Source organism: Adiantum capillus-veneris, chromosome 27 (assembly GCF_014529385.1).
Source record: "Adiantum capillus-veneris isolate H3 chromosome 27, ASM1452938v2, whole genome shotgun sequence".
Taxonomy (NCBI): domain Eukaryota; kingdom Viridiplantae; phylum Streptophyta; class Polypodiopsida; order Polypodiales; family Pteridaceae; genus Adiantum; species Adiantum capillus-veneris.
In genome coordinates this window covers 112852954-112878996 of record NC_140957.1, presented here as the reverse complement: position 1 = coordinate 112878996, position 26043 = coordinate 112852954, and the positions used below count along the sequence as shown (strand labels likewise).

Below are 26043 nucleotides of genomic sequence, written 5' to 3'. Positions count from 1 at the left end.
CTTCGCTTTTTACCTTTTCTGTCTTCTTTGCTCGAATCTGAAGAGCTAGAAGAACTGTCAGAAGAAGAAGAAGAAGAAGAACTGGGTACTCCTTCAAATTGAACACGCTTCTTCTGTTTCTTTGCCTTGTCAAAAGTCGACTTACGACCCAAATATCCCGGGAAGTCAGTGCTTTTCTTCTGCTTTTTGCCGTGCTTTTTGGCTTTCTTTTGCGCGTCAAAAAGCTGAGCAATCCGTGCATCAACAACCTCTTGTAATTCCTTCTCTGAGTATTGTTTGTGATCAGAAGGTTTCTTGAGAGCGGGTTTCAGGGATGGTGTAGTGGTTTTCTGCCACTATGCATGCACTTCCTGAAAAGAAGTCTCGCTCATATATTTTGCCAATTTCGGATCCTTCGCAAAACTGAGCATCATCTTTGTTGCATCGCCGATCGATTGACGACGCTTCATCTCTCTTTGCTCTGCCTGAGTAGGCCGAGGCAGGCCATACTCTCTGTCTGAATCTTCGTTGTGATCCCTGCCCGCATCTCCAGATGCAGAGGGAGTCGACTGATCCTTGCGTGAAGCCATAGGTGCCGCAGAAAAAAATTTTTGGGGATCTGATATCCCGTAGAAGAGAAATCGGCCGTGCTCTGATACCACTGTAACAGACTTGGACACTCCAAGTCAAGAATCAATTGCGACAGCACCAAATAACCACTTCAAAACAATTCACAGATCACAATAGATTTGCACTGGCCCGGCGGAGTTCCGTGCCTAGAGATATTGGCCCCAAAGACTGGCGCCCCTTTCGGTATTTCTTTATGTATTAATCAATGTCAAAGTACAAAGAGTGGTTAGGGTTTCATTCTTAGACTCTGCGTCCAGATGCTCTGAGAAGTGAGCCCTAATCCGCGTATTTAAATGCTACAAGGGATGCCCAAAAGCAGAGCCCCAAAAGCTTGAAAGCAAAAGCAGTTTCTCTCTCTTTCAATGAGAGCCAAAAATAAAGCAAGTTCTCTCTTGCTCTCTTTCTCTCAAAGCGTAGCCAAAAAGCAGCAGCAATTGCGTCGCTCCATGTTTTTCTCAGCTTCCGTAATTTCCGGGATTTTCGAACTTGTTGCCACGTGGCACTGGTGCCAAAAATTAGGGTTTGCAGCCAGTTAGGGTTTCATCCAGCAGTTAGGGTTAGGGTTTCCAGAAATTAGGGTTTCGGGCAGAAATTAGGGTTTGCAGAATTTCAGGGTTTCTGGCAGAAATTAGGGTTTTTGCTGCCGGTAGCCACGTCATCACTTTGTGATAGTCACTTAAAAATAATAAGTGAAAATTAGCTAAAATAGGGAAAATAGGTCTATGCACTGTAAAAATACTCCTGATGGGTTCTGATGGTAATCTAATGAGCATGTTGTGTGCAACCAGAGGATCTACTCTAAGTGCCTGGGCATGCACGGTCTGCGAACAGACTCACAAAAGTGCCAGAACACTTCCTAAGCTAGGCCAACTGAACTCAACTGAACCCTAGTCATGAAGTAGCTTGTCCACGTACACATATGGTTAGATGTGCATGTGACATCCCCTCCTTTTCAAAGTGAGGTACTGGTACCGAACTAAGATCGCCAACAACGTCTGGAATCTTGGAAAGGACTCTTCGCCGGCCCACTCTGATGCGTGGGTCATGCGATACTTGAACTTCATAAAGATCTGCAACGCTTGCTTCTTTGGGCCGCGTCGAAAGCAACACAGTCATCTGTGGTTCCTTCAATGCTTCAACTTCGTTTATAGTCATGCGTCTACCTTCTTCAAGAATCTCCGAGGATGAAAATTCTTGATACCACTTCCAACACAAAAACATGAATATACCCATTCCATGTAAAGCGATTGGAAAAATTCTAGTTTTTCGAACAAACTCTGCATGCAATGCAGATGAACAAAGTGACGGAGTGCCAAATCGTTCATCAACACACGCAAACAATGGAGTCAAAACTTGTATTTGTGATCTAAATCTATCAACCGTGGCAAATCACAATGGAAATGCCGATGCTTGATGCTCAATCCTTCTTGTGCTCTCTCGGATACTGTGTCATGCCTAGGAAGAGACATGAAACGTGAGTTCCTTGAATGCAAACATTTCATCTTTTCATGAGTAATCCGCATACATCTGTGCTCATTTATGAGTGAATCGTGCTCATCGTACAATATGTAATGCCTATGAAAAGGGATCACATAAGGATGGTGACTAAAATACAGGAAACGATCACGAATGAAACACTCGAACAATGCCTGCTGACTAATCACTCAAACACATAATACTTTGTGTGGGGGTTCTTTGGACTTCGACTTGAGAGCCAAGATCGGTTCTTCGTGATCAATCGATTGTGCAATGAGGTTAGCTTCACTAGAACAAGTATCAACTAAACCATCATCCTTGTGAACAATCACATCATTATCCTGCAAACTATCATGCTTGTGAGAAATCACATCTTGATCATGCGAATCATCATCATGCTTGTCATTATCATTCAAATCATCATGCAAATCATGTGTGTCGTGCTTTGGAGAAGAAGAGACTCAGAGAGTCTCCTTCTGATTCTGTTCAAACTGCGCCTGCACAATTGAAAAGAGAAACAAGAACTCTTTCATGTGTTGGTCGCTCTTCTCTTTTCTTGCTTTGTTCTCGCGATCAAATTCTGCTTCTCTTGCTTTGTTCTCGCGATCAAATTCGGCTGGTCTTTCTTTGGCTTCCAAGCGTGCTTGCTCGTACTTACGCTCGATGACTGCTAATCTTTCTTTGCGTTCACGTGCTATGGCTGCCATTCGTTCTTTGTATTTACGTTCTGTGGCTGGCATTCTTGCGTCACGTTCTAGCTTATTGTCCATTATCATCTTGTCGAAAGCCTCTATAGGAGTTAGTGCAATCCTTTGCGTAGACGTGGAAGGGGAAGGGTCGGAAAAACCTCCTGGTGGGGAAAACTCTTCTTCGCCACTCCCATGCTCACCACCTCCATGTGAAGTATTCATTCCGCTTCGGGTGATGACCATCCACTTCTTAAGTTCACGAGGAACTTGGTTTCTTGTCGGTCTTGGTTCTTGGGGTTCTTGGGGGTCTTGAGGTTATAGAGGTTCGGGAGTCTTGAGGTTCTTGAGGTTCTTCTTTAGCTTGCAATCTGTGTTAGAGAAGGATCTTCTCTTCACTCGAGTTCTTATCTTTTCCGCGGGCGCACCCCTTGGCGGCCTTGCGCTCACACCAAGGTTGCTTTTTCCCACCTCACGTTGATTGGCCGACCCCTAAGTGCACGGTCCGCTCTCAATGAGTGAAAAGAGAAACAATGGGAGGCTGGACAAACCCTTCTTTCTTGGGTTTCTTGTCACTCTTCAAAAGCACGATCAGGAATCGACACGCCCAAGTGGACTTGGGTTACGTGCGACCGCAACAAGCAAAAAAAATTATTGTGGTTATTTCCTTGAGTGATACAGAACACTGCCAAAAAGCTCTGATACCAATGTGAGGTGCAGCGGAAGTGAATGTTGAACTTTGCTCAAGATGAGTGCTTCGAACTGTGCTCAAGGTTTCTTTTACTTACGGAAGGGAGAGCCTTCCGTTCCTTTAGTGAGAGAGTGCAAATGATCACAAACAAAGTGGCAAACACTGTGAATGAAGGTGCTGAGACTGAGAGTTACAGAGAGAAGAATACGACACCAGAATGTTGTCAAACGCTCCTCTGAAGGCCCCACTCTCTATGGCGAGAGCGGTCTACTATTGATTGCACAAATCTCTACAATGCAATGGACTTGCGACGATGTCTACGACGACGAGACTGGCTGAAATCTGAAAACGCTAATGGATGAAGTCTGCAAATCTTTATCTACTGAATTCTGACTCTATGTCGGTGATGACGGCGAGGACGACGATGATGATGCAACGACGACGCGTTGAAAGCGCAGATGCTGAAATTTGCATTTTCCGGGCTGAAATTGCAAACTTCGCTGGATCTGACCATGCGGCGAGGATCTGCTGCGGGAAGGTGAGATCTGCGAGGTTTGGGGATCTACTGCGGGATCTAACTGCTGAAAATTGAAAACACTGGTGCAAGGGATGATCTTGTCGCGATGAATCTGCAAAACGCTAGGAGGTAATGCTGATGCAAAAACGCTAGGCTGAATTCTGTGCTTGCGGTGGAAATCTGCTAATGTGAGGTCTGATCTGCTGTCATGCTGTGGCCGGGGCTGATCTGTAATGCAAAAACACTGGAGGCTGATCTTGATGCAAAAACACTGGGCCTTCTGATGGCGAAAAACGCTAGGTTTACCGCCGGTGGGGGATCTTGCTGAGAAGGTGCCTGTTGAACGAGAAGTTCCTACTGCCTCTTCTGCTCATAGTGCTAGTGCTAGGTTTCTTGATATACTTGCTTGTGAAAATTGCCCTACCCAGTTCCCAACAAAAGTCACTTAAAAATAATAAGTGAAAATTGGCTAAAATAGGGAAAATAGGTCTATGCACAGTAAAAATGCTTGTGATGGGTTTTGATGGTAATCTGATAATCATGCTGTGTGCAACCAGAGAATATGCATCTACATTAAGTGCCTGGGCATGCACGGTCTGCGAATAGACTCACAAAAGTGCCAGAACACTTCCTAAGCTAGGCTGACTGAATTGAACCGAACCCTAGTCATGAAGTAGCTTGTCCACATACACATGGGCTTAGATGTGCAAGTGACATTGCAAAACAACTTAAGTTAGCTAAAAAATTTCTGAGGGACATTCCGAGGGACAATTAGTTTGTGCTTATTTTGTTAAGGAGTTGGCTTCTCCTCTCGTCCAGATCGGAACTCTTGATATTCTGGCGTAGTAGAATTAGCCATCACACCCAGATTGCACTGATCTTCCACGGGTGTCTTGACTCTTGATGCACCAAACTTACATACCCAGGCAATCTTATCCAATGAGGAATATTCAATGGTTGGCACATCACAATGCAACACAAATGCGCACATATGCATGTTACAAGACACAACGAAAAGTGCGCTGAGCTCTCCCTCGAGAGGAAGGTCTGCGGTATGAAGCTACTCAACGACTACCTCGTCACTCCCTCCACAAATAACCTAAAAAGGTTCGGGCCATGAGTTTAGAGGACAGGTATAACCAAACGCTCCCCAGATTGTAGGCTGTGTCGCTTGGAGGTTTAAGCATACAACCAAACGCTCCACAAACATCCCGTTTGCGTTTTTTGGAGGTTTTCTAGCATACAATGAAATGCTCCCTAGACATCCCGTCTGCGTTGTTCCGAGGTTCAAACAATAACATTTCTCCACCCAGGAGTAAAATCACCAATCAATGAAACCAATATTAAAACCAGAGTCAAACAATTCAAATCGGCACCAAGACAGGTTTAAAACAGATATCGTCCATTTCAAACGAATTCCAAACAGGATCACCAAACAAGTTTCAAACAGAACTTAAAACTTAAAAAGTAATCTTACATCTGTCGAGCTAAAAAAGTTAACCGACTTTTCATCCTTAGTCATGGCCGATCGCACCATGGTCCATGAGTTGTTGGACAGAAAATGTTCCTGTGGTGGTGATGGTAGCCCCACGACATAGCAATCACACTGGACCTCCAAGGTTATCAGCTCGAGAGGAGACACCTGCTGAGAGATGTCGAGAAATTTCAAGTTATAATTTGCTAGGGTTTCCATGGCAAGCATTTTAGGATACCCCTCTCTGCCAGAATTTACACTTTGAAGGAAGATGTGAGAAACCACATAACTTCGGGCAAAAATTTTCTTGAAAGCTTGCCAAGTCCTTAGAGTGTGCGGCTTGGTAGCTATAGACTTCCACCATTGCATGACACTACCTCTCAGAAAAACATCAGCTCAAAACAAATCTTGGATCCTTCTCTTGCAAGTGATCTTGATGGCTTATGCCCTGTAAGACATGAGCGGTGAAGACGGGAGCGTGCCCGATGCGCGATGCAGTAAGGGTGGTAGTGCCTAATAAGTCCGTGGTCGGCCCTGAAGATACTTCAAATAAGATTCCAATAGATTTTGGAAGCGCCGGTTTGCTTTGTTTGTTCTTTTGTAGGACCGGTATGCTTTCAGAAAAGCACAAAGCACATGCCTGATGCTCTGATACTAGTGTCACAAGACGGGCACCACGTGCCAAAAGAAAAGAACAAAGTGAACAGACTTTTAGCACTTCAATAACAACTAAAATTGAAAGAGAGAGAGCACACACGACACGGAGTGACGGAATTCCACCCCAGAGAGTATCGGCCCCAAACCTTGGCGTCCCTTTCGGCGTTTCTTTATATTACTTGAACTCAATACAATGCCGGCACTTGCGCTCTGCACCTTCTCATTGAAGCGTGCCAAAGATTGAGCCCTCCGCACTTTTTTAAAGGCCCTTGGCCTTGAAAAGCAGTTCACATGAAAAGCTTGAAACTCAAAAGCAATTGGCCCAAAAGCTGGCGCTGAAAATCAGCCAACAATTACGGAAATTCGTACAGGCTGCCACGTCAGCACAGTCAGCGTGAAATGCAAAAATCTATAAGGCTGTCAGTCAGCAAGTCAACGCAAAATCCGGAATTCCGTACTAGCCTGCCACGTCATCAGGCTCCACGCAAATAAGCTTGTGTGTGTGTGTGTGTGTGTGTGTATGCTGGGTCCAACTTTATTTTAATGCCTTTATGTCACTTGGGCCCAATCGGACGGGGTCCCATAAGTTGGTGGGAACTTCTTCCGCTTCTTGTTTTTCTATTGCTTTTGCTTCTTAGGGTTTAGGCCCCTCGGCCGTGATCTGACAGTTGGCTTTGTTCTTTAGTGGCTTGATACGTCAATAATTTGTGACAATTATACAGGATTTCATAGCAAAATGAGTGCCATTTCTTATGCAAAAATAACGCTTCTCACGATGATTGTTATAGTTGCTGAAGTTTGATATTCGTTGGTCCTATGATTCCTCCTTAGAGATTGGAGTCTTGTTTTCTTCAGTAAACTTTCCCTTTGTGTTGAGCAGCAAAAGCTAAATTAAACTTTTTTTGCTTAGGGCTAGGCATTTATTATATAGAAGACCTAATATTATCTTCAAATATTGGCAAAAGTGGGAAGGAAACTACTGTTTTGGAGATGCTCAATGGATTTAGAAAGCTTATGAGCGCAATCATTAACTTGGGTATTATACTTCTCCAAGTGATGCTTGATGGAGTTAAACTTCTAATGTTATCCACAACAAGACATTAAAATTTAAAATACTGAGGTGATCAAAGTTTGCCCTAGCTCGGCAAAATAAACGTTCAGATCTACACAGAGTGAACAAGCAGTTCTGTGAATAGAAAAAAACTGTGCTACTATTGAAGAAGATGTGACATCTTATGCATGGCGTTTTAGCACGTGGCCCCTTATAGAAAAACCTGAAATAGACATTGTTGATTGCACATTTTGAAACTGAACAAGGTTTTGGGTGAAGAAGATTAAACTTTTTACATCAGGCATCATATTCTGTCATATTTTTTGACCGTGGTGCATTGCACTTCCCGATCAAGCAGTTAAGTTTAAGAAACGCTTAAAGTTTAAACCATTAGAATGGGGGCAGGACAAGGCTCAAGTGACAAAAGAGGACTTGGAGTTCCAAATTTCCATCTTCCCAGGCAATTATTTTTTTCGAAGGAACCAGTATCTTTTGATATTAGTCTTACCATCTAGATTGGTGAAGTTTTCGTTTTGCAGTTCGTGTGTCTTTTACCTTCAACCTATCATGCTAAAAAGTTATAGTTACTTTGAATGTATCTTATGTACGTATATGTAATGACTGCTTAAGAAAGACCCTTTTAAATGCATATCCTTAATTTCTAATTGGGATTGTGACCTGTGGATTAGTTTGTCTTTTTTTCTGACTGCTTTTTACCGGTTTGCCACTTGGGAAACAGATTTTCCATGACCAGTATCCAGGATACTTATCAGTACTTTTATGGCTTCAGTGTGAAATTTCGGTTCTGATTTTGGACCTGACCATGGTAATCTTCTCTACCAGTAGTTTGGATTTATGTTGGTAAAGCGTATCTAAATGCAGAACATTTTGATCAAGGAGTTCTTGTTAGCTTTTTGCAGGTATTGGGGATTGCAATGACTTTGAATGCATTACTTGGCATTGCATTAGTTTCAAGCGTGGTTTTTACTGGTGCAGCTTCTATTCTTTTTCTCGTGGCTCTCTCTCATCTGGTATACTTTAATCACAACCCTCTTCATGTATGTGGTTGTAAACTAATTGTGGTTATATATATCAAGTTTGCTGTTCACATGGACATATTATGCTCATGAAGATGTGTTTGGGAAGAGAGGGGGGGGGGGGGGGGGGGGGGGGGGGGGTGCACATCACCTAAGAATAGGCCACATCAGCATAAAAGCTAATAAATGGGCGAAATGGACTAAAAACGCCTATGTAGGGCCGTTGTGCACACAACCATGAGATGCTTTCTCCCTAGAGAGGTGGTCCATCTCACTATTAGTCATAGCAAGAATCCTCCTAGCTGTGCAGTCTCTCTCTCTCTCTCTCTCTCTCTCTCTCTCTCTCTCTCTCGCTCTCTAGAGAGAGCCGATTTTCTTGCTAAAGCTGATGTTTACAGTTTTTTCTCTCTATAAAGGTGCAATCTTCTCTCATCAACACCCGCGCACTATTTTCTCTCTCTCGGCAGATTTTTCTCCCAGAATCTGATGTTTTTCTCTTAATTTTGTTTGGCAGATTCTCTTGCGAATTGAAGTATTGTTTTCTTTCCTGTGTTTCATCCACGAAAAGTGCTTGCATTTTGCTTTCCCCCAAAGAGCATTTTCTTTTATTTTTTGCTTTTGTGCTTTTGTTTTTTAATTGAATTTTCTTTAAAGTATGAGTGTGTTGAGGCTAAAAAGCTCAAGCTTTAAGAAAATGCTTTTAGTTCTAGCTTTTTGAGAGAGGAGTCTATAGAGGGGCCATTGTGTCGGCAGTTATGTAAACCATAGTTATGGAAAACAAGAAAATGGGAACAAAAACCAAAAATGGAAACGGGAAATCTTGAAGTTTAGAGAGGTTTCGGATAACTATATGAGCGAGGGAAAAAGAAAACATCAAGAGTATTGGAAATGGAGAAATTGAAAAAAGGTGGACTTTTGAGGAGGTCTGAGTAACTATGCTTTAAACACACAATTTTCAATCCTTGGTGCACAAAGGCTGAGGATCTATACACACAAAGAGGACTTGTAGATTCTTGGCGTCTCGTTGTCCTCAAACCTCTTGTGCAGGAGCATCTTGCTCCATCGTTGTCTCTTTCTCCTTTCACTCCCTTGTTGAGTTCAGTTTGTTCAGTTGTGTTGAAGTATTAAGTAATTTGGTGTTCATCATCTTACCATCTGGCCTCTTGTCGAAAGTGTTTACTCTACACACAACGGAGACAGAGGAGGTGGGAGCTGCATTTAGATATGAGGACTAAGGGTTGGAAAGGGGTCACTACAAGGTTAGCTATAGAGCTTGGGACATACCACTATCTCATTGTATTTAATAGTGGCCAGGACCAGGAGGACTGACATGCTTTTCACATGGGGCACATGCAAAGACAAAAGACACGGTAGTAGATTGTGTCAAGAATCATTAGAGGCTGTCAGGCTAGTCACATGATTCAGAGTCCCACCATGTCCCTTGGAGCTGACTATACAGAGTTTGCACTCTCTTGTAGGATTACCAATGCTTTTGGCCCACTCCACATCTAGACCACTCTACATCTACATACTTTACACATAACTTGGGAAATATGTATACGATAGTTGAGTGCATGTGGCCCTCTGCTAGTAAATCCTATGGCACCCATGGATACTATGCCTACCAATTGGCATCGCCACTACACATAGTAGTCGTGGAAACCTTTTCCCACTGACAAACATTAGAGAACTTACTAGATTTGGGACTATGCTCAGAATAGATGGTATAATGATGCATGCAAAGCGCTATACATGCGACTTTGCACATTGCAATCTTTGGAGACTCTCAAAGGGCAAGGGGCATGAAGAGAGGTAAGAAGGCTCATCCACGATAAAAGGCAGGCTTAGGTAGAGGCACATGATATAGAGTTATTCTTGAGCAGAGAAAACCCTATTTCGTGGGGAAGCTTTACAGAGCCTTGGACATCCACACCATCGAGGATTCACAGATCTGGTGCATTTATGTTGAGAGCTTATACCTTGTGCCACAAAATCCACATACACCGCGGCCACAGGAGTCTTGCTCTACAACAACTAGCTTCTTTACTCTTGCAATGGGAAAGGTAGCTATTCTCCGTCTACAACATGGACAAGTGCCGATCACGCTGGTCTATAGGGTACAATGTGACATAAAAATCTGTTTCATTGGGTATGAAACTCTCAACCTCGAAACTTATGAAACGTGCAACCTCCTTGAGAATAAAAGAGTGTGCTCTGTAGGGAGTTTAGACTCTAGAGGCATCTGGATGTCATTCACGTATGCACACATGCGAAAGTATATGATGCATACATACATATATAAGGTACATATACATGTATCTATAAGTTTTTTTAAAAAACCATACACGTGCGTGCGCGCGCGCACACATACACACACAAAAGATTTTAGGATACCTGTGAATTTTGTTGATTGTAGCTTCTATTGCAGTTTGTTGCCTCATTCATCCGAATAGCATTTGCTGATGGATCTAGTTGTGTATGTATTCAAGAACTAGAATAATGTCATCTCGTGTCACAAAATGATGACGTGGCAGTACTGCACACACACACACACACACACACACACACACACACACACACACACACACACACACACAGAGCAAATGACGTGGCAAGATAGTACGGCATGCTGATGTGGTGGATTGTTCGGACTTCTGTTATTTGCGCTGACAGTGCTGACGTGGCAGCCTGTACGGGTTTTCGCAAATTGTGTTGATGGCTTTTGGCAGCTTTTGGGAACCAATTGCTTTTGGGACTTCTTGCTATCGAGTTTAGAAGCTTTTGGGGCATCCCTTGTAAGAATAAATCGAACCTTTGGGGCCTCACTCTGCAATGCATCTGGACGCAGAGCCTGAGAGTAGAGAATTTGTTAGGTGCAGTGGAATGAATGTTTGAACTTTGCTCAAGATGAGTGCTCCGAACTGTGCTCAAGGTTCCTTTTGTTCTTATGGAAGGGAGAGCCTTCCGTTCTTAATGAGAGAGTGCAATGAACACAAACAAAGTGAATGGACACTGTGAATGGAAATGCATGAGATTGAGAGATAGAGAAGAGAATACGACACTAGAGACGTTGTAAAACCCTCCTCCAAAGGTCCCACTCTCTATGGCGAGAGCGGTCTACTTATGATTGCACAAATCTCTACAATGCTTGGACTCGACGACGATGACGACGACGAGACGGGCTGAAATTTGAAAATGCTAAGGGTTGAATTTTGCAAACCTTTATCTGCTGAATTCTGACTCTATGTCGATGACGACGATGCAACGACGACGCGCTGAAAACGCAGATGCTGAAATCTGCGTTTTCCGGGCTGAAATTGTAAACCTTGCGGAAACTGACCGTGCGGGGAGGAATTGTTGCGGGAAGGTGAGATTTGCGAGGTTCAAGACTTGATCTGCGATGTCTAAGGGCTGAAAACTGAAAACGCTGATGGTTCTTGAGTTTCCGTCGCGGAGAATCTGCAAAACGCTAGTGTGTGAAGCAGATGCAAAAACGCTAGGGCTGAAAATCTGGAATCTGTCGCCGTTCATCTTGCAAATGCAAAATGCTAGGCTGGTCTGATGTTCTGCTGTCGCCGAAATCTGCAAGTGCAAATTGCTGGCTGATCTGGTGTTGAAAACGCAAGGTATAGGATCTGCTCCAAAAACGCTAGGTCTCTTGGGGGGGTTTCTGTTGAGAAGTTGCTTGTTGAGCGTGTGCTGTTGTTGCCTCTTCTGCCAATTAGTGCTAGTCTAGGTTTGCTTATATACAAACTTACTCAATTTGCCCTACCTACTTTCCAATAAAAGTCACTTAAAAATAATAAGTGAAAAATGTCAAAAATAGGGAAAATAGGCTAAATGCACTGGAAAATTCCCCTGAAGGATTCTGATGGATTCTAATGGGAATGCTTATGATTATGCTGTGTGCAACCAGAGGATATGCATCTACACTAAGTGCTTGGGCATGCACGGTCTGCGAACAGACTCACGAAAGTGCCAGAACACTTCTAAATCTAGACTGACTGGACTGACTGAACCTTGGTCGTGCTGTAGCTTGTCCACGGACACATAGGGTTGGATGTGTCACGTGACATCCCCTCCTTTTCAAAGTGAGGTACTGGTATTGAACTGTATAGCGTCGAGGGAGATCGCCAATAGCATCCCGAATCCTGGAAGGGACTCTTCGTCGGCCCACTCTGATGTGTGGGTCGTGTGGTACTTGAACTTCATAAAGGTCTGCAACGCTTGCTTCTTTGGGCCGCGCCGAAAGCGACAGTCTTCTGTGGCTCCTTCAATGCTTCAACTTCGTCGAGTGTCATGCTTCTTTCTTCTTCAAGAATCTCCATGGCTGAAAATTCCTGAAACCATTTTCAACACAAAACCATGAACATACCTATGCCATGTAAAGTGAGTGGAAAAAATCATGTCGTCCTAATAGACTGTGCATGCAATGTAGATGAACAAAGAGACGGACTGCCAAACTGTTCACCACACACACGCAAACAATGAGATCGAATCTTTTTCTTTTGATCTAAAGCAATCAACTGTGGCAATTCACAACAGAAATGCCCATGCTTGGTGCTCATAATTTCATGTGCTCTTTGTACGACTGTGTCGTGCCAAGGGAGACACATGGAATGTGACTTCCTTGAATGCATACTTTTCAGCTTTTCATGAAAAATCGGCATACATCCGTACTCATTCATGAGTGAAACGTGCTCAACGTACAATATGTCATGCCTAGGAAAAGGGATCACATAAAGACGCTGACTAAAATACAGGAAACGATCACGAATGAAACACTTGTACAATGCGTGCGTACTAATCATGCGAACACATAATACTTCCTGTGAGGGTTCTTTGGACCGAGGCTCGAGAGCCAAGATCGGTTCTTCCTGAAAGGGTGCTTTGGACCTAGGCTCGAGAGCCAAGATCGATCCTTTGTGATTGATCGAATCTGCAACGAGGTTAGCTTCGCTAGAAGAAGCATCAACTAACTCATCATCCTTGTGAACAATCACGTCATCTTCATGCTTGTGAGAAATCACATCTTGATCATCATGCTTGTGAGAAATCACATCGTGATCATCATGCAAATCATCATGCTTGTCAGTGTCATCCAAATTATCATGCTTATCATTATCATTCAAATCATCATGCAAATCATTGTCATTCATCATCATGTAAATCATGTGTGTCTTGCTTTGGAGAAGAAGAGACTGAGAGAGTCTCCTTTTCTCGAATCTCTTGCATCTGTGCCTGAACTTGAGAAAAGAGTCGCAACAACTCTTGCTCACGCTCTATGGTTGCCTTTCTTTCTGCTTCTCTTTCTGCTTTTCTTTTTGCGTGTTTGCGATCTATTTTTGCTTTTCTTTGTGCGTGTCTTGCTTGGCATTCTAACTTCCTTTCCATAAACATCTGGTCCAAAGCCTCCATAGGAGTTAGTGCAATCTTTGACATAGATGGGGAAGGGGAAAACCTCCTTGTGGGGAAAATTCTTCTTCGTCCCTCTCATACTCATCACCTCCAAGCGAAGTATCCATTCCGCTTCGAGTGATGACCATCCATTGAAGTCGTGGGTTCTTGTGGTCTTGGGTTCTTAAGTTCACAAGGAACTTGGGTTCTTGGGGGTCTTGGTTCTTGGTTCTTGCGGGTCTTGAGGTCCTTGGGGGTCTTGAGGTTCTTCTTTCGCTTGCAATCTGTGTTAGAGAAGGATCTTCTCTTCACCCGAGTTCTACTCTTTTCCGCGGGCGCACCCCTTAGTGGCCTTGCGTTCACACCAAGGTTGCTTTTTCCCACCTCACATCGATTGGCCAGCCGCTAGGTGCACGGTCCGCTCTCAATGAGTGAAAAGAGGCACAAGGGGAGGCTGGACAAGCCCTTCTTTCTTGGGTTTCCTGTCAGTCTTCAAAAACACGATTAGTAATCGACACACCTAAGTGAATTTGGGTTCGTGCGACCTCAACAAGCAAAAAAAATTCTGTGGTTCTTGTGGTTCTTTCCTTGAGTGATACAGAACACTGCCAAAGCTCTGATACCAATGTTAGGTGCAACGGAATGAATGTTTAAACTTTGCTCAAGATGAGTGCTCCGAACTGTGCTCAAGGTGCCTTTTGTTCTTATGGAAGGGAGAGCCTTCCGTTCTTAATGAGAGAGTGCAATGAACACAAACAAAGTGAATGGACATTGTAATGGAAATGCATGAGACCGAGAGATAGAGAAGAGAATACGACACCGAAGACGTTGTAAAACCCTCCTCCGAAGGTCCCACTCTCTATTGCGAGAGCGGTCTACTTATGATTGCACAAATCTCTACAATGCTTGGACTTGCCGACGACGTCGACGACGATGAGAACGACGATGAGGACGACGAGACAGGCTGAAATCTGAAAATACGAAGGACCGAATTCTGCAAATCTTTATCTGTTGAATTTTGACGCTATGTCGATGACGATGTCGATGACGACGATGCGACGACGACGCGCTGAAAATGCAGATGCTGAAATCTGCGTTTTCCGTGCTGATGAGGCAGAGCAGAGCATGTACCATGTGTTCATTGTTTATTTTGAGGTGTTTGACCAGGTTAGAGTGCAAAAGAAGCTTCATTGTTGCTTTGTGCACTTACGTAAAGTGTTTGACACAATACCACGAGGGAGGCTATGCTTTGTGTGAGGTATTTGGTAGAGTCCGTTGCCTAAGAGAGATGTTAGAGACCATTCTAGCACCATTGGTGTGAAGCAAGGGAGCTCATTCCCCCCATACAACTAGGGCAACGCATAGACAAGGTGGTGTTAGAGTTCAAGCATCACTCTGGATTCGTATAGTCGGTCCCAATTTCTCCGAGGGACAGGTGTTAGGGAGTGAGGGCTGTTTCATGGCTGTGGAAACATGAGGTAGGTTTCTCATATCGGGATGTGTTTAGCCATGTTTAGCTCGGATTTTGGCTTTGTTCCATGGCCAGATAGGCTTATGGGGCCTAGGATATTTTATCCTAGTCCCTTCTAATTTCCCCCCCATGTCGATCGGGTGTCCCTCTCGTATTTTTCTCCCTTTTTCCAAGGTCGTGGAGCTGAAGGGCTGGGTCGGGCAGATCTAGGCAGGGCCTATATATGAGGCCGGGGGGTCTCTAGAGCATGCAGTCTAGCCCTAGCAGGGGGGCGTCCTCCCTTTGCTACCCCAAGAGGGTAGCAGGAGGAGACATGCGACAGGCGATCCTAGCGTTTTTTCTTAGCAAGCAGCCCCAACATTTTTCATCAGCAGCCCTAGCATTTGTACCTAGTAGCCCTCAACATTTTTGGTGGGCAGTCACGGCGGGGTTTGCAAACGATGACGGGCTTCTTGTGGAGGTGATCCTTTGGTAGGAGAGATGGGCATCAGATCTTCCCCTTCGTGTCATCCCCAAAGGGCAGCCCATCCCATGAGCATTTCGGTCAAGAGGCATAGCACCATCCTTGTGTGTCGGCCTAAGAGAGCAAAGATCCGGTTCTCTCTCTCTCTCTCTCTCTCTCTCTCTCTCTCTCTCCAGTTCTTCCTTGATGCCAGGAGGTGGATCAGTGTTAGGGTTGTAGCCCATGTTGTCGTCATGTCAGTGGTCTCATGTTCAAGAGCAGTTGGTAGTGTTAGTAGCAGTCGCAGTCGCAGTTGTGTGTACCTCGGGTCTAGCCATGAGGCCTCGGACCACCCTTGGTCACGTGTATGAGCAGACTATTATCAACATGGAAGGTCTTTTCCAGATCTCTCTCTTTCTCTCTCTCTCTCTCTCATGCTCAGATGTCCAATCTCTTTCTACCTCAATGATGTCTCTTCTCCACAGGTCTACCTTGTTCATGTGTGTGGCATTGTCGGTGTTATGGATCAGAGTCGTGTTAGAGTTCATGCATCTCTTTGGATTCATATAGTTGGTCCCAGTTTCCCCCAGGGACATGTGTTAGGGAGTGAGGGCCTTTTTTGTGGTTGTGCCCGACCAGTGTGAGGTAGGTTTCTCTTGTCGGGATATGTTTAGCATGTTTAGCCTTGGGTTTTGTCTTACATAGGCTCGTGTACCCCTAGGGCATTTTTCCCCACTTTCCCCAGGAATACCCCACTTCTCTATTTTCCTATTTTAGGGTATTTTATCTAGGTCTTGGAGGTATAGAGCTGGGTCGGGCAGGCTGAGGTTTGGCCTATATATGCAGGGGGAGGGTCACCTCTTACAACATTGCAGTATAGCCCAAAGGGGGGCGCCCTCCCTTGGGTGCCCAAAGGGGACTTGGTGCAGGTGCAGATCAGCCAGCGTTTTGGCAGGACATCAGCCCAGTGCTTTTGCTCAGCAGGATAGCCCCAACGTTTTTCATGGGCAGCAGATGCAGTGCTTGAGATTACCTCTACGGTGCAGTGCTATCTCACGTCAGCCTCTCACATGCCTTGTGATCATGCAGTGGCAGGGGTACTTATACGAGATCCAGTTCCACATCTAGGTCTAGCCAAGAGGAGATGCACCAGGTTTATGCTCTCAGAGCATGTTGGAGGTGATGCACATTACGAGACCGTGTTAGCAATTGTAGTTTGTGTACCTCGGGTCTATCCAATTGGCATGTCAGTTCTATGCCGGGCCACCCTTGGTCACTTGTTTGAGCAGATTGTTATCAGCATGGAGAGCTTTATCTCTCTCTCTCTCTCTCTCTCATGTCCTGTCTCTTTCTACCTCAATGATCTCTCTTCTCTGCAGGTGTGCCTTGTTCATGTGTTTGGCATTGCAGGTGTTCTAGATCGGAGTTGAGGTGCCCATCGGATTAGGAGCGAGTTCTTGTCTTCACTGCATCTTCCGCTGCCACCTTTGAGATGGTATCAGAGCCTTAGGTGTCAGGACCACCTTGGAGGCTCAATTGGTTGATCCGGTACCATTTTGGACATGATTGAGAGGAGAGAAGCATGCTGTTTTTCCTGATTTTCTCCAAGTTTGGGGCAGATTTGGGTATGTGGAGGCCTTGGATCCTCATCTACGACTTCCTTGTCCTTACCTTTGATTACCCGACCCCTCTTCACCAAGGGGAATCCGATGGAGGCTTTAGGATGTGTAGCAGTGTTGGATTGCTTTGGTTATCCTAGATGGAGTTACGTTGCCGTGCCTTCCCACACGGGGAGCAAGCATGTGGTTGTTGGATCCAGAGGGGGAGCTATTCATTTCCAACTTTTTTTTTTCAAAGAGAAGTGTTTGGACAACTAGAGTTTTCCGTGGCTGTGTTTTCTTCAAGGAGATGGATTGGCAGCTTTGTTATGCCTTTGTAAATGCATATTTTTCTCGAAATTATCGACGGAGCTACCTATTTGATGGGTAGCAGGTTGATGATTCGGTTGCACTTTTGTACCAAATTGTGGATTATGGATGACAGAGGGGGATCTCTTTCCTTCTTGAAACAAATGATGTTCTTTGATTTTCCATTGTCCATCTAAGGATGGAAGTTCGAGTTCCAGCTCGAGTTGACTCTTGTTCATTTGGTATGCAACAGTTCAGGTGCATGTTACAGTGCATGTGTTGGAGTGTTCTTTGACACGCAGAGGGGGATACTTCTATCTTCAGAACCACTTCTTGTTGCTCATTTGACTTCCTTGGATGAGGTTTAGAGGTGGAGCATGGTGCCAGACCCTTAGCCAACAATGACAATAGTTGAAGGAGTTTTTTGATGTAGTGTGGACTCCTCCTTTCTCCATGTTCTCTCCTTCCCCAATGGTAGTGTGGCCCTACAAATTTGGTCACTTCTTTGCCCTCTTGTAAGCTTGTCTGCACCAGTTTTGGGACAGGTTTGCAACCTTTTGTGGTCAATTTTCTTGATGATCGACAACAGATTTTTTGAGATTCTTTAGCTGACAGGTCTGCATGTATAGTTAGTGGGGACATCTAGTTCCTACTCACAACATTTAGATGCTTCTTGCATACATCCCTCTAGAGAGCTCCAACCTTGGGGACAGCCTTGTTCAGGTGCAGATCTTGCCACGTATGGCTAGTATAGCAGTTTCTTTTCCCTTGCAGTTTTTGGCCCAACTTTCTAGCATGTTACAAATCAGCCCCAATGTTCTTCACGGGCTTGGGAGTTTGCTTGAGTAGCTAGGTTCTTATTGGACCTGGACGGCTTCTTTGGCCAACATGCTCCTCAGATGATGACCTTTTAGGTCTTCTTATTCTTAGCAGTTCGAGTTTATCGATGCCGTGATTCTCTTTGAGTCTTGAGTTACATGAGATTCAGGTTTTGCTATTCAGTTACAGAGGAAGCAATTTTACTCCAGGTTATCTCATATTTCTTTTTGGTGGTACTCATTCTCTTTTCCCAGGATTGATCGGGTGGGGGACTTCCTATCTTGGGGGAGTTATCAACTTTAGCTATGGAGCTTTCAGTGATAGTGTTTGTCTGTTCCGACGTAAGGTTGAGATAGTTGTTACCTCCGAGCGCATTTTTGAGGATACTTCTCTTTCAGAGGGGGCTTCCAGGTTATTATCTTCGGTTGACTTAGGGTGCTCCATTCAGCGGAGTACCATGCACGGTGTCTTCTAGTCCTTGGTTACGTTACCCATTGCTTGCGGCTTTGGATGGTGTGCTCCAGTCCACAGTGCTGTTATTATCTTGGCGGATATTCTTCTCTAATAATTTCGATGGTTGCCACGTCTTCGGATTTATGGTGTGACGGTTGCCCTTCCCAGTGCATCCAAGCTGTAGTTCTTATGCTCGGTTGCTTCTCTTGCGCCAAGCGGCTCGTGGCAAATGCACTGCCAAGAGACCGTCGAGCTGTTGAGAAATGACGACTCCCTTAGGCCGTGGGCGGGGTATGGGAGCGAACGAAGCGAGAGGAGAAATGGGGGGATGGGAGAGGCAAAAGGGGAAGGGGGGGGGGTGGTCAAAGACGACGATGCAAAAACGTAGAGCAACAGGGAGAATACACGAGAGAGATATATTGCTAAATCAACCAACCTTGGCAATGAATTGATGATTATACAATGGGGGCTAGGTGTACTTATATAGTCACCTTGGTAAATTACCCTACCCAGAGTTTGACAAATAAGTCAAATAAATACTTAAAGCCAAAATAAATATTGGGATCACATTGAGCAGTTTACTTGAGATGCCTAAACACCCTCTCTACAGCTCATAGTGGACATAAGTAGTGAGACCAAGTCGATGAAGAGGCTACCATGGACACCCCAGCATCGGCTAAGATGCTGGATACACCTTGGTTATGCTACCCTCAACTTTTTACCTTAGAAAGGCTTGGTAGGGTCTGGAAGGGGTTCCTGTCCAGGAACCGTATATAATGATGTCGCATATTGGCCCCACACATCAGGTGAAGTAATCATTGGGGGAGGGGAGTGCTCATGGAAGAGTCGCCATGCCTCTCCTGAGTCCCTACTCAAGAATATCTGATATAAGTCTCGCTCCATCTGAGCTAGGTAAGCTCGCTTTTTCCGTCGCACAAGGCGTCGAAAAGCAATTCGAGACTGTCTGTAAGTGATGACTCCTAAAAGAAGATCCCTTTGAAGCTGGGCTCTCATCTCTCTGGACTCCTCATCATACCAACTTTTCTGGGGCATGCCTCCAGAATGTCGTCTCTTGCCTGGCTGAGTGTGTGGATATGCCACTGATGCAGCCCCATGCAATGTCTCAGTCAGTAGAGTGGTGGACGACTCCACTGAGAGGCCTGTACCATTTGTGCCAGCTGTGCCTTCCAATAGACGGTCCCAGATCTCCTTTGTATAAACGAAATCAATCTCTGGTGTAAATGTATAGCGGGTGTGTGACTTGCCTCCTGATGTCTGGGTTGTACTATACTGAAATTTAACGGACAGTGTCAATAGAGCATGATCTATTGCTATGCCTACTGGCCTGGCTCCCACTGTGAAATCCTGAATGCAGGGGAGAAAGCTCGGGTGTGTCATAACATAATCCACTGTACTGGCCCCATGTCTGTGTGGAAAGCATGTGAAATCGGTTGCTCCAAGAAATCACTGGAAGCCATTAAGTATGGCTAATCCATGTGTAGTCGTCATTTCCATGAGGTATCTCCCATACTCCGTCTGCTCTCTGTCATCTGAGCATCTGTCAAGTCCCAACTCACCCACATCCAGCTCTCTAAGCATCTCATCTGAAGTGTCGTAGAAGACTGTCTGCGAGTTGCCCGTTCGGGCATTGAAGTCCCCTAGGAGAATGATATCACCATCCCTAAAAAACTCCCATATGTCATCATCTAGTATAGAGGAAGGCGACTGCCCTTTGGATGCAGCACACACTGATGTACTGGGAGGAAAGTAACATATGGCAATATATAGGAATCGACCTGTGTTAGCTCTAAGTCTCACCCACATATATCTAGCATGATCATCTCTTTGTACAATATGCAGTAATGGTTCTAGTTCCTCTCTGAAGAGCACTGCTACTCCTCCTGAACCTCTACTCCCATGCTCAGATCTCGCATTTGTCTTGTGAGCTGTCTCCCATCCATATCCCACCACATGTGGCATCACCTGTCCAGGGGCCTAATGAGTCTCTGAGAAGAATACAATATCCTTGTCTTTGAAACAGTCCTCAAATGCACCCACATCCAACCTCATAGACCCATTGCAATTCCAGGTAGCCATCTTCAGTGTGGTCCCATAGGTCTCGCACCGTCATGCAGTGCGCTGCTCTAAAATCACCACCCGTCCATCTCTGTAGAAGGCTATCTTTCCCTTCTCCCTTGCCGCTGTAATCTCTGGCATTACCTCTCTCATATGTGCAAGCTGTGAGAGAGTCAGGTCATCACCGAGGAAAATACCTGTCTTTTTGAGAGTAGGTCTCTTCCTTAAGAATTCCTTCTTCTCTTCCAACGAGGGGAAGCGTAGTATGAGAGCTCTCCCCTTTGAAGACTTTCCCATGCCATCACTTTTCTTACCTACCCTTCATGCCTTTGTGTGCAAAGGCTTCTCCATCCCCATCATGGATGTAAGGCTTGTGACCTCTTTCTCCACATTGTTTATGTCCTTGAGACCGGTCACTCTCACATGCAGTGCTCGCATCCGCCTTCTTTGTTCCTCTTCGAGGGTCATGTTGATAAGCGTCGGTGTACAAGGAGTTTCTTGACCTTTCTCTTTCTTGGCGACGACAATCCATTTTCCGGCCTCGTCCGCCTTTTTCTGTGTCCTTGTTATCATTTTCGCCCATGAAGATGTCTTTGCCACACTCAGTTTCTCTTCCTTTGTGATCATCCTTACTCTTTCCTTGATTTCCTTGATTTCATCTATTACCGAGGGCTGAAATTCGCCTTCCTCTAGTCCATTGCTTACTCTATTAGCAAGCTCCCGTTTAAGGGTTGAGACTTCTTTTTTCATTGTCCGTATGTCGGCGTTTGGGTTCTCCTGTTTGAGGGCTGAGACTTCTTCTTTGAGTGTCTATATTTCTGTGTTAAGGCTCTCTTTCTCCTTCTTCCATTGTGCGCCTTCATTGAAGACCATCTGAAGGAGGTTGGCCTTCTCCTTCCACCATCCTTCCATCTCTCTTTTCCACTCCTTCATTTCCCTCTCCATCTGCGCCATCCGCTTGTTGGTGAGCATGAAGGTTGCCTTTGCTCGCGACTTGCAAACAGGTGAGACATTGACCGTGTCCTGTGCAGGGGAGATTGCTTCCATGTTTTGTCGTTCGAGAGACGTATCGGGCTCACTTACCATTTCGCACACAGAATTTCCCACTGAATCCTACGCGTATGATGTCTGTTGACCTACGTGTATGATGACCCTCCTACACGTATGGAGTAAAAGCGCCTACCTGTGTGAATGATGTTGCCGCCCATGCGTTCTTGCCGTCGTCTACGCGTATGATGTCTCTGTCTACATTGTTTCCGCCTGCGTATTTGACCGCCAGCTTGCTGTCCAGCTAGGAGGCAGGGAGCAACATCGTGAAGGGGGGCAATAGCAGGGGGCTGCAGCGCACTGGGGGTGGGGTTGCAAGGGGCAGCGCGCAGGGGTGCCGCGAGTAGGCAGGGGTGGGGCAGACAGGGCGCGAGCAGGGGGTCAGGCCGTGAGCAGGGGGTGACGCGAGCAGGCAGGGGCGGGCAGACAGGGCGTGAACAAGCAGGCAGCAGCGCAGGGGCACCAACATGTGCAACCCTCTCAAAAGTCCCCCTAGCCGATGTGGTATTTGCTTTTGATTGCGTAAATGGAATGTACACATGCAATACCTCATGTGCACTATCTACTGACTCGATGGGGAATGTCGCCGCAGTAATTCTTCAAAATGAAGCATCTCCGGGGCTAATTTGATGCACCTGTGGATCAGTCTCGGTGAGGAGCTGCCGATGGCCACCAAGGGGTAGATTTGGGGCTGATTTGCACTCCTGATGTGAGAGGAAACAAGGGCTGAAAGCTAGCTGCAAAAATGTACATTTGGCTGCAAAAATGCAGCCCACCTGTCGCGTAAAGCAGATGTGAAAACACAGATGATGATGGCGTAAAGGATGGGCAGCGATGGGAGCACTTGATGTGCCGAGGGAATGGCCAAGAAGAGGCTCAATGGGTTGCCGAAGTACCGGGCTATAGCGGCTAGCGTTAGCAAATCGAGGACATCTCCCGCGAGGAAACACGCTGAAAACTGGAAACGTTGGGCTGAATTGCTGATCCGGCAAGGATGTGCTAGCGAGGGTGAGCCAAAACGCTAGAGGGCTGATTTGCAAAATCGCTGGAACTAGGTGCTAGCGCTGGCTCCTCTATTGCAAATTGCTGGTTCTACTGTGTCTTTTATAGGGAATTTAGGTTAGGTCAAGAATTTCAAGACAAGCCGGAAAAAATGTGTAGATGTGCACACATTGGAGTTCTCGGGCAATAACTCTTTGTTTTGTGATTTGACAAATATATTGGACCGACAGGTTCCTCTAACCTAGATCTACATGCAGGTCATGTTAAATGTCCACCAAGGTGTAATATCATCTCTCAAAGCGCTTGTACAATCCATTTATGGAAGAGGGTTCCAAAACTAGAAAACCTAATGTAATGGACTTGTCCGGACATGCAAGTCCGCGAAGAAGCTCACAAAATTGCTAGTATTAATCCTCCTATGATTTTAGATACTCCTATCTAGGGATAGCTGTAAAATTGGCTCTGGAAGTCGATGAAGCATGTCCACGTTGCACACAGAGCCATGTGTACGTGACATCCCCTCCAAAGTGAAGATTCTTTTGAGCTTTAGCCACTACTTCCGTGCTTTCTTGTGTAAGAGCAAGGTCGACCCTAGGTCTATCCATTACCTTTAAGAAAAGACAACGCCTTTCGTACCTTGGAAACCTCCGAAGTCTATGGTATGATCCTCAGGTTTCTCAGGAGGTAACTCCCTTGGCAAAGAGTCCAAAAAAGAATCCTTGAAACCACTCAAAAAAGTTGACCTATCTTTATCTAAGGTAGACAACTTCAGGTACTTCTTTCGCAAAGATCAAGTACAGAGAAAGATGATTCTTTATTACTGATGAAATAGTAGAAGCAGAAACAACTGGAGCAGACTCGCCTTTAAGCTTTATATCAAGGACAAGAGTCTTTCCTCAATGTACAAGGGTAATCTTTTTGTTGTAAGTATCCAATATAGCATGCAACATGTGACACCATGGGATACCCAATAACACATCACAGCCCTCAAATGGCATAATATGAAATTCTTTTGCATCAACATAACTCTAATTGTGCAAACGACGTTTCCCCAAAATGGGAGTAATAGGCTCTGAATGACCTGGGCATGCCAAACCTGCTTCACTTGTCATACCCATCTCCTCTGCACGAATGCCCAACTTTGATGCCAATTCTGGTGCTATGAAATTTGTACGGGCTCCTAGATCATAGAAAACCAATACTGTTTGGTCTCTAACTTTGCCCCAAGCTTTGCATAATTCCGTGGCATCTATGTTGCGCTGGTCACCAACCAAATCTAGGACAAGTCTTGCACTGGGCTTTGGCTTCTTTCCTTTATGCTCTGATTTGTCTTTTGTTCGCAAAATGTCCCTCCTCTTCACAAATGAAGCATTTCTTGGCCTCTCTTAGAGCTTTCTTTTCCACCAAAGATTTGCTAGAAAAATGCCTTTTTTGTCCTTGTCCTCGCCTAGAAGAAGGTTTAGACTGCTTCTTGGATGTGTCAGCTTCATCAGTGGAGGGTTTCTTTGTGGGAGGCACATAAGACTTTGGTGCAGCATTGCCCTTGGCTGAAAACTGTTTGCCGTGGGACCCTCGCTTGTTGCTATTAAATCCATTGGAATCTCCTTCGATAGATTCTTGGCCAGTGTCGCATTCTCAATCAAGTGCACCATATGCATGACAGTGGTCTTTGTGCAATAGTCCCTGATTTTCTTCGGCAATCCGCAACAATACTTCTCAATTTGTTTTGACAATGGCACAAACATATACGAGGTTATTGGCAATAGTGCAGCCTAGAACTAGTTAGTGTACTCTTGAAGATTCACACATTGTTTAGCATTCAATTCGTGCCATTCTGTCATCACATCCACTTCAAAAGTTTCTGTGAGCCATTCAAGTGCAAAAAGCTGTTTGAATTGGACCCATGTTGTAGGGGCAAGTAAAAATGAAATAAATAAAAATATGTAGTACATATTTAAAGAAGGCAATATAAGAAATACACCCCCTCCCAAAAAGAAAAAAAAGAAACTAGTAAACAAAGAAAGGTTAACATGTAGCACTACCAAGCCAATGAATAAAGCAACCAGACTGCGAGATCCTCTTGCAAGGTGCACATTATCAAATCCTTATCCAAAAATTGATTTAAAACTCATGGTTGTCAAAGTTATAGAGATATCATCTCAAGATTTGGAGGATCTTAAATTTAGAGTCAAGTGAAACTGGCCCGTAGGCGTTGGCTTTCACCCGAAATTCTTTACTTTATATACACACACAGAGCACTTTGCAAAGAGAACCTGCGACGGGAGTTAACACTTGAATACACACACGGCTCGGAAGCTGAATGCTCCGAGCAAACGCCGACAACCAGTAGGCCCCAAAATTGGCGCCCCTTTCGGTATTTCTTCATTCTTTAGGAGGGTAAATTACAAGGTAAGGTCCTGGGAATCCTTCACGTGTATCCACCTAGATACCATTTGATTTGGCCAAATTTCGGCAGCATAACAGCCCCAAAACTTGCGCGAAACCAATTCCCCTGCTGGAACTCGCTTGCACTGTCGTATACCCTCTGATTCCTGTCCAAAAACAGTAAATTCAGCACGCTGTATTTACTGGTTTTTGCCCTGTTTTCAGCCCCAAACAGTCCCCTAACTGTCCTCTGTCAGTGGGGCACGATTCCCAATGGTCCTGGCGTCCGTACGGCTGAAAAACAGTGAATTTACAGCGCATACACAGCGCTGATTTTGCACTTGTACGGTGAGGTTATGACCCTCACCAGTGCCTGCTTTGGAGCAGCAGCTAGCTACCCCTGTTCCTGCTCAAGGAGGCTCTTGTCTCAGCACAAAAGCATGAACCCACACAACTGTACATCAGTCAAATGAGGAGCCCTCTTGTGGGGCATCACATAACTGCACGTAGGGGAGAGAGAGAGCAGTGTGTAGTGTGCAGGGCATCACTCCTAGCACCACACTGTACATGAGAGGGAAAGAAAGCACTCCATAGCTCTTAACCTGTGACAGGTTGCAAATGAGGCCTCTCCTAGCATAAAAATCAGCGCCCATTTTTCTGCAAGAGGCAAGTGCATGAAAAGTTGACACTTGGCGCATTTACAAGCATTTTTCCGTTTCGGGTTCGCCGCTTAAAAATATCCCAACCGACGCGTCAGTTGACTTCGCGGCAGAGTTATAAAGTGTTCCCCTAGTCATACCGGAGGTAATGACGCGAACACATTTCACGGCCCAAAATAGCAGTTCC

The 26043-nt window shown here is 45.1% G+C and overlaps 1 protein-coding gene across 2 annotated transcripts in view; it reads left to right on the top strand.

Moving 5' to 3' along the window:
• The window catches only part of EIN2 (NRAMP metal ion transporter family protein), a 60720-nt gene that overhangs the window by 23362 nt on the left and 11315 nt on the right, over nucleotides 1-26043 (top strand). Inside the window, exons 2-3 of one of the 2 annotated variants that reach the window (XM_086503284.1) lie at nucleotides 7901-7987; nucleotides 8082-8192. In XM_086503284.1, the coding sequence (XP_086359410.1) occupies nucleotides 7901-7987; nucleotides 8082-8192 (198 nt within the window). Of the gene's footprint in view, nucleotides 1-7900; nucleotides 7988-8081; nucleotides 8193-26043 lie in introns of those variants that run through there. The other variant, XM_086503285.1, reaches the window with a different exon arrangement.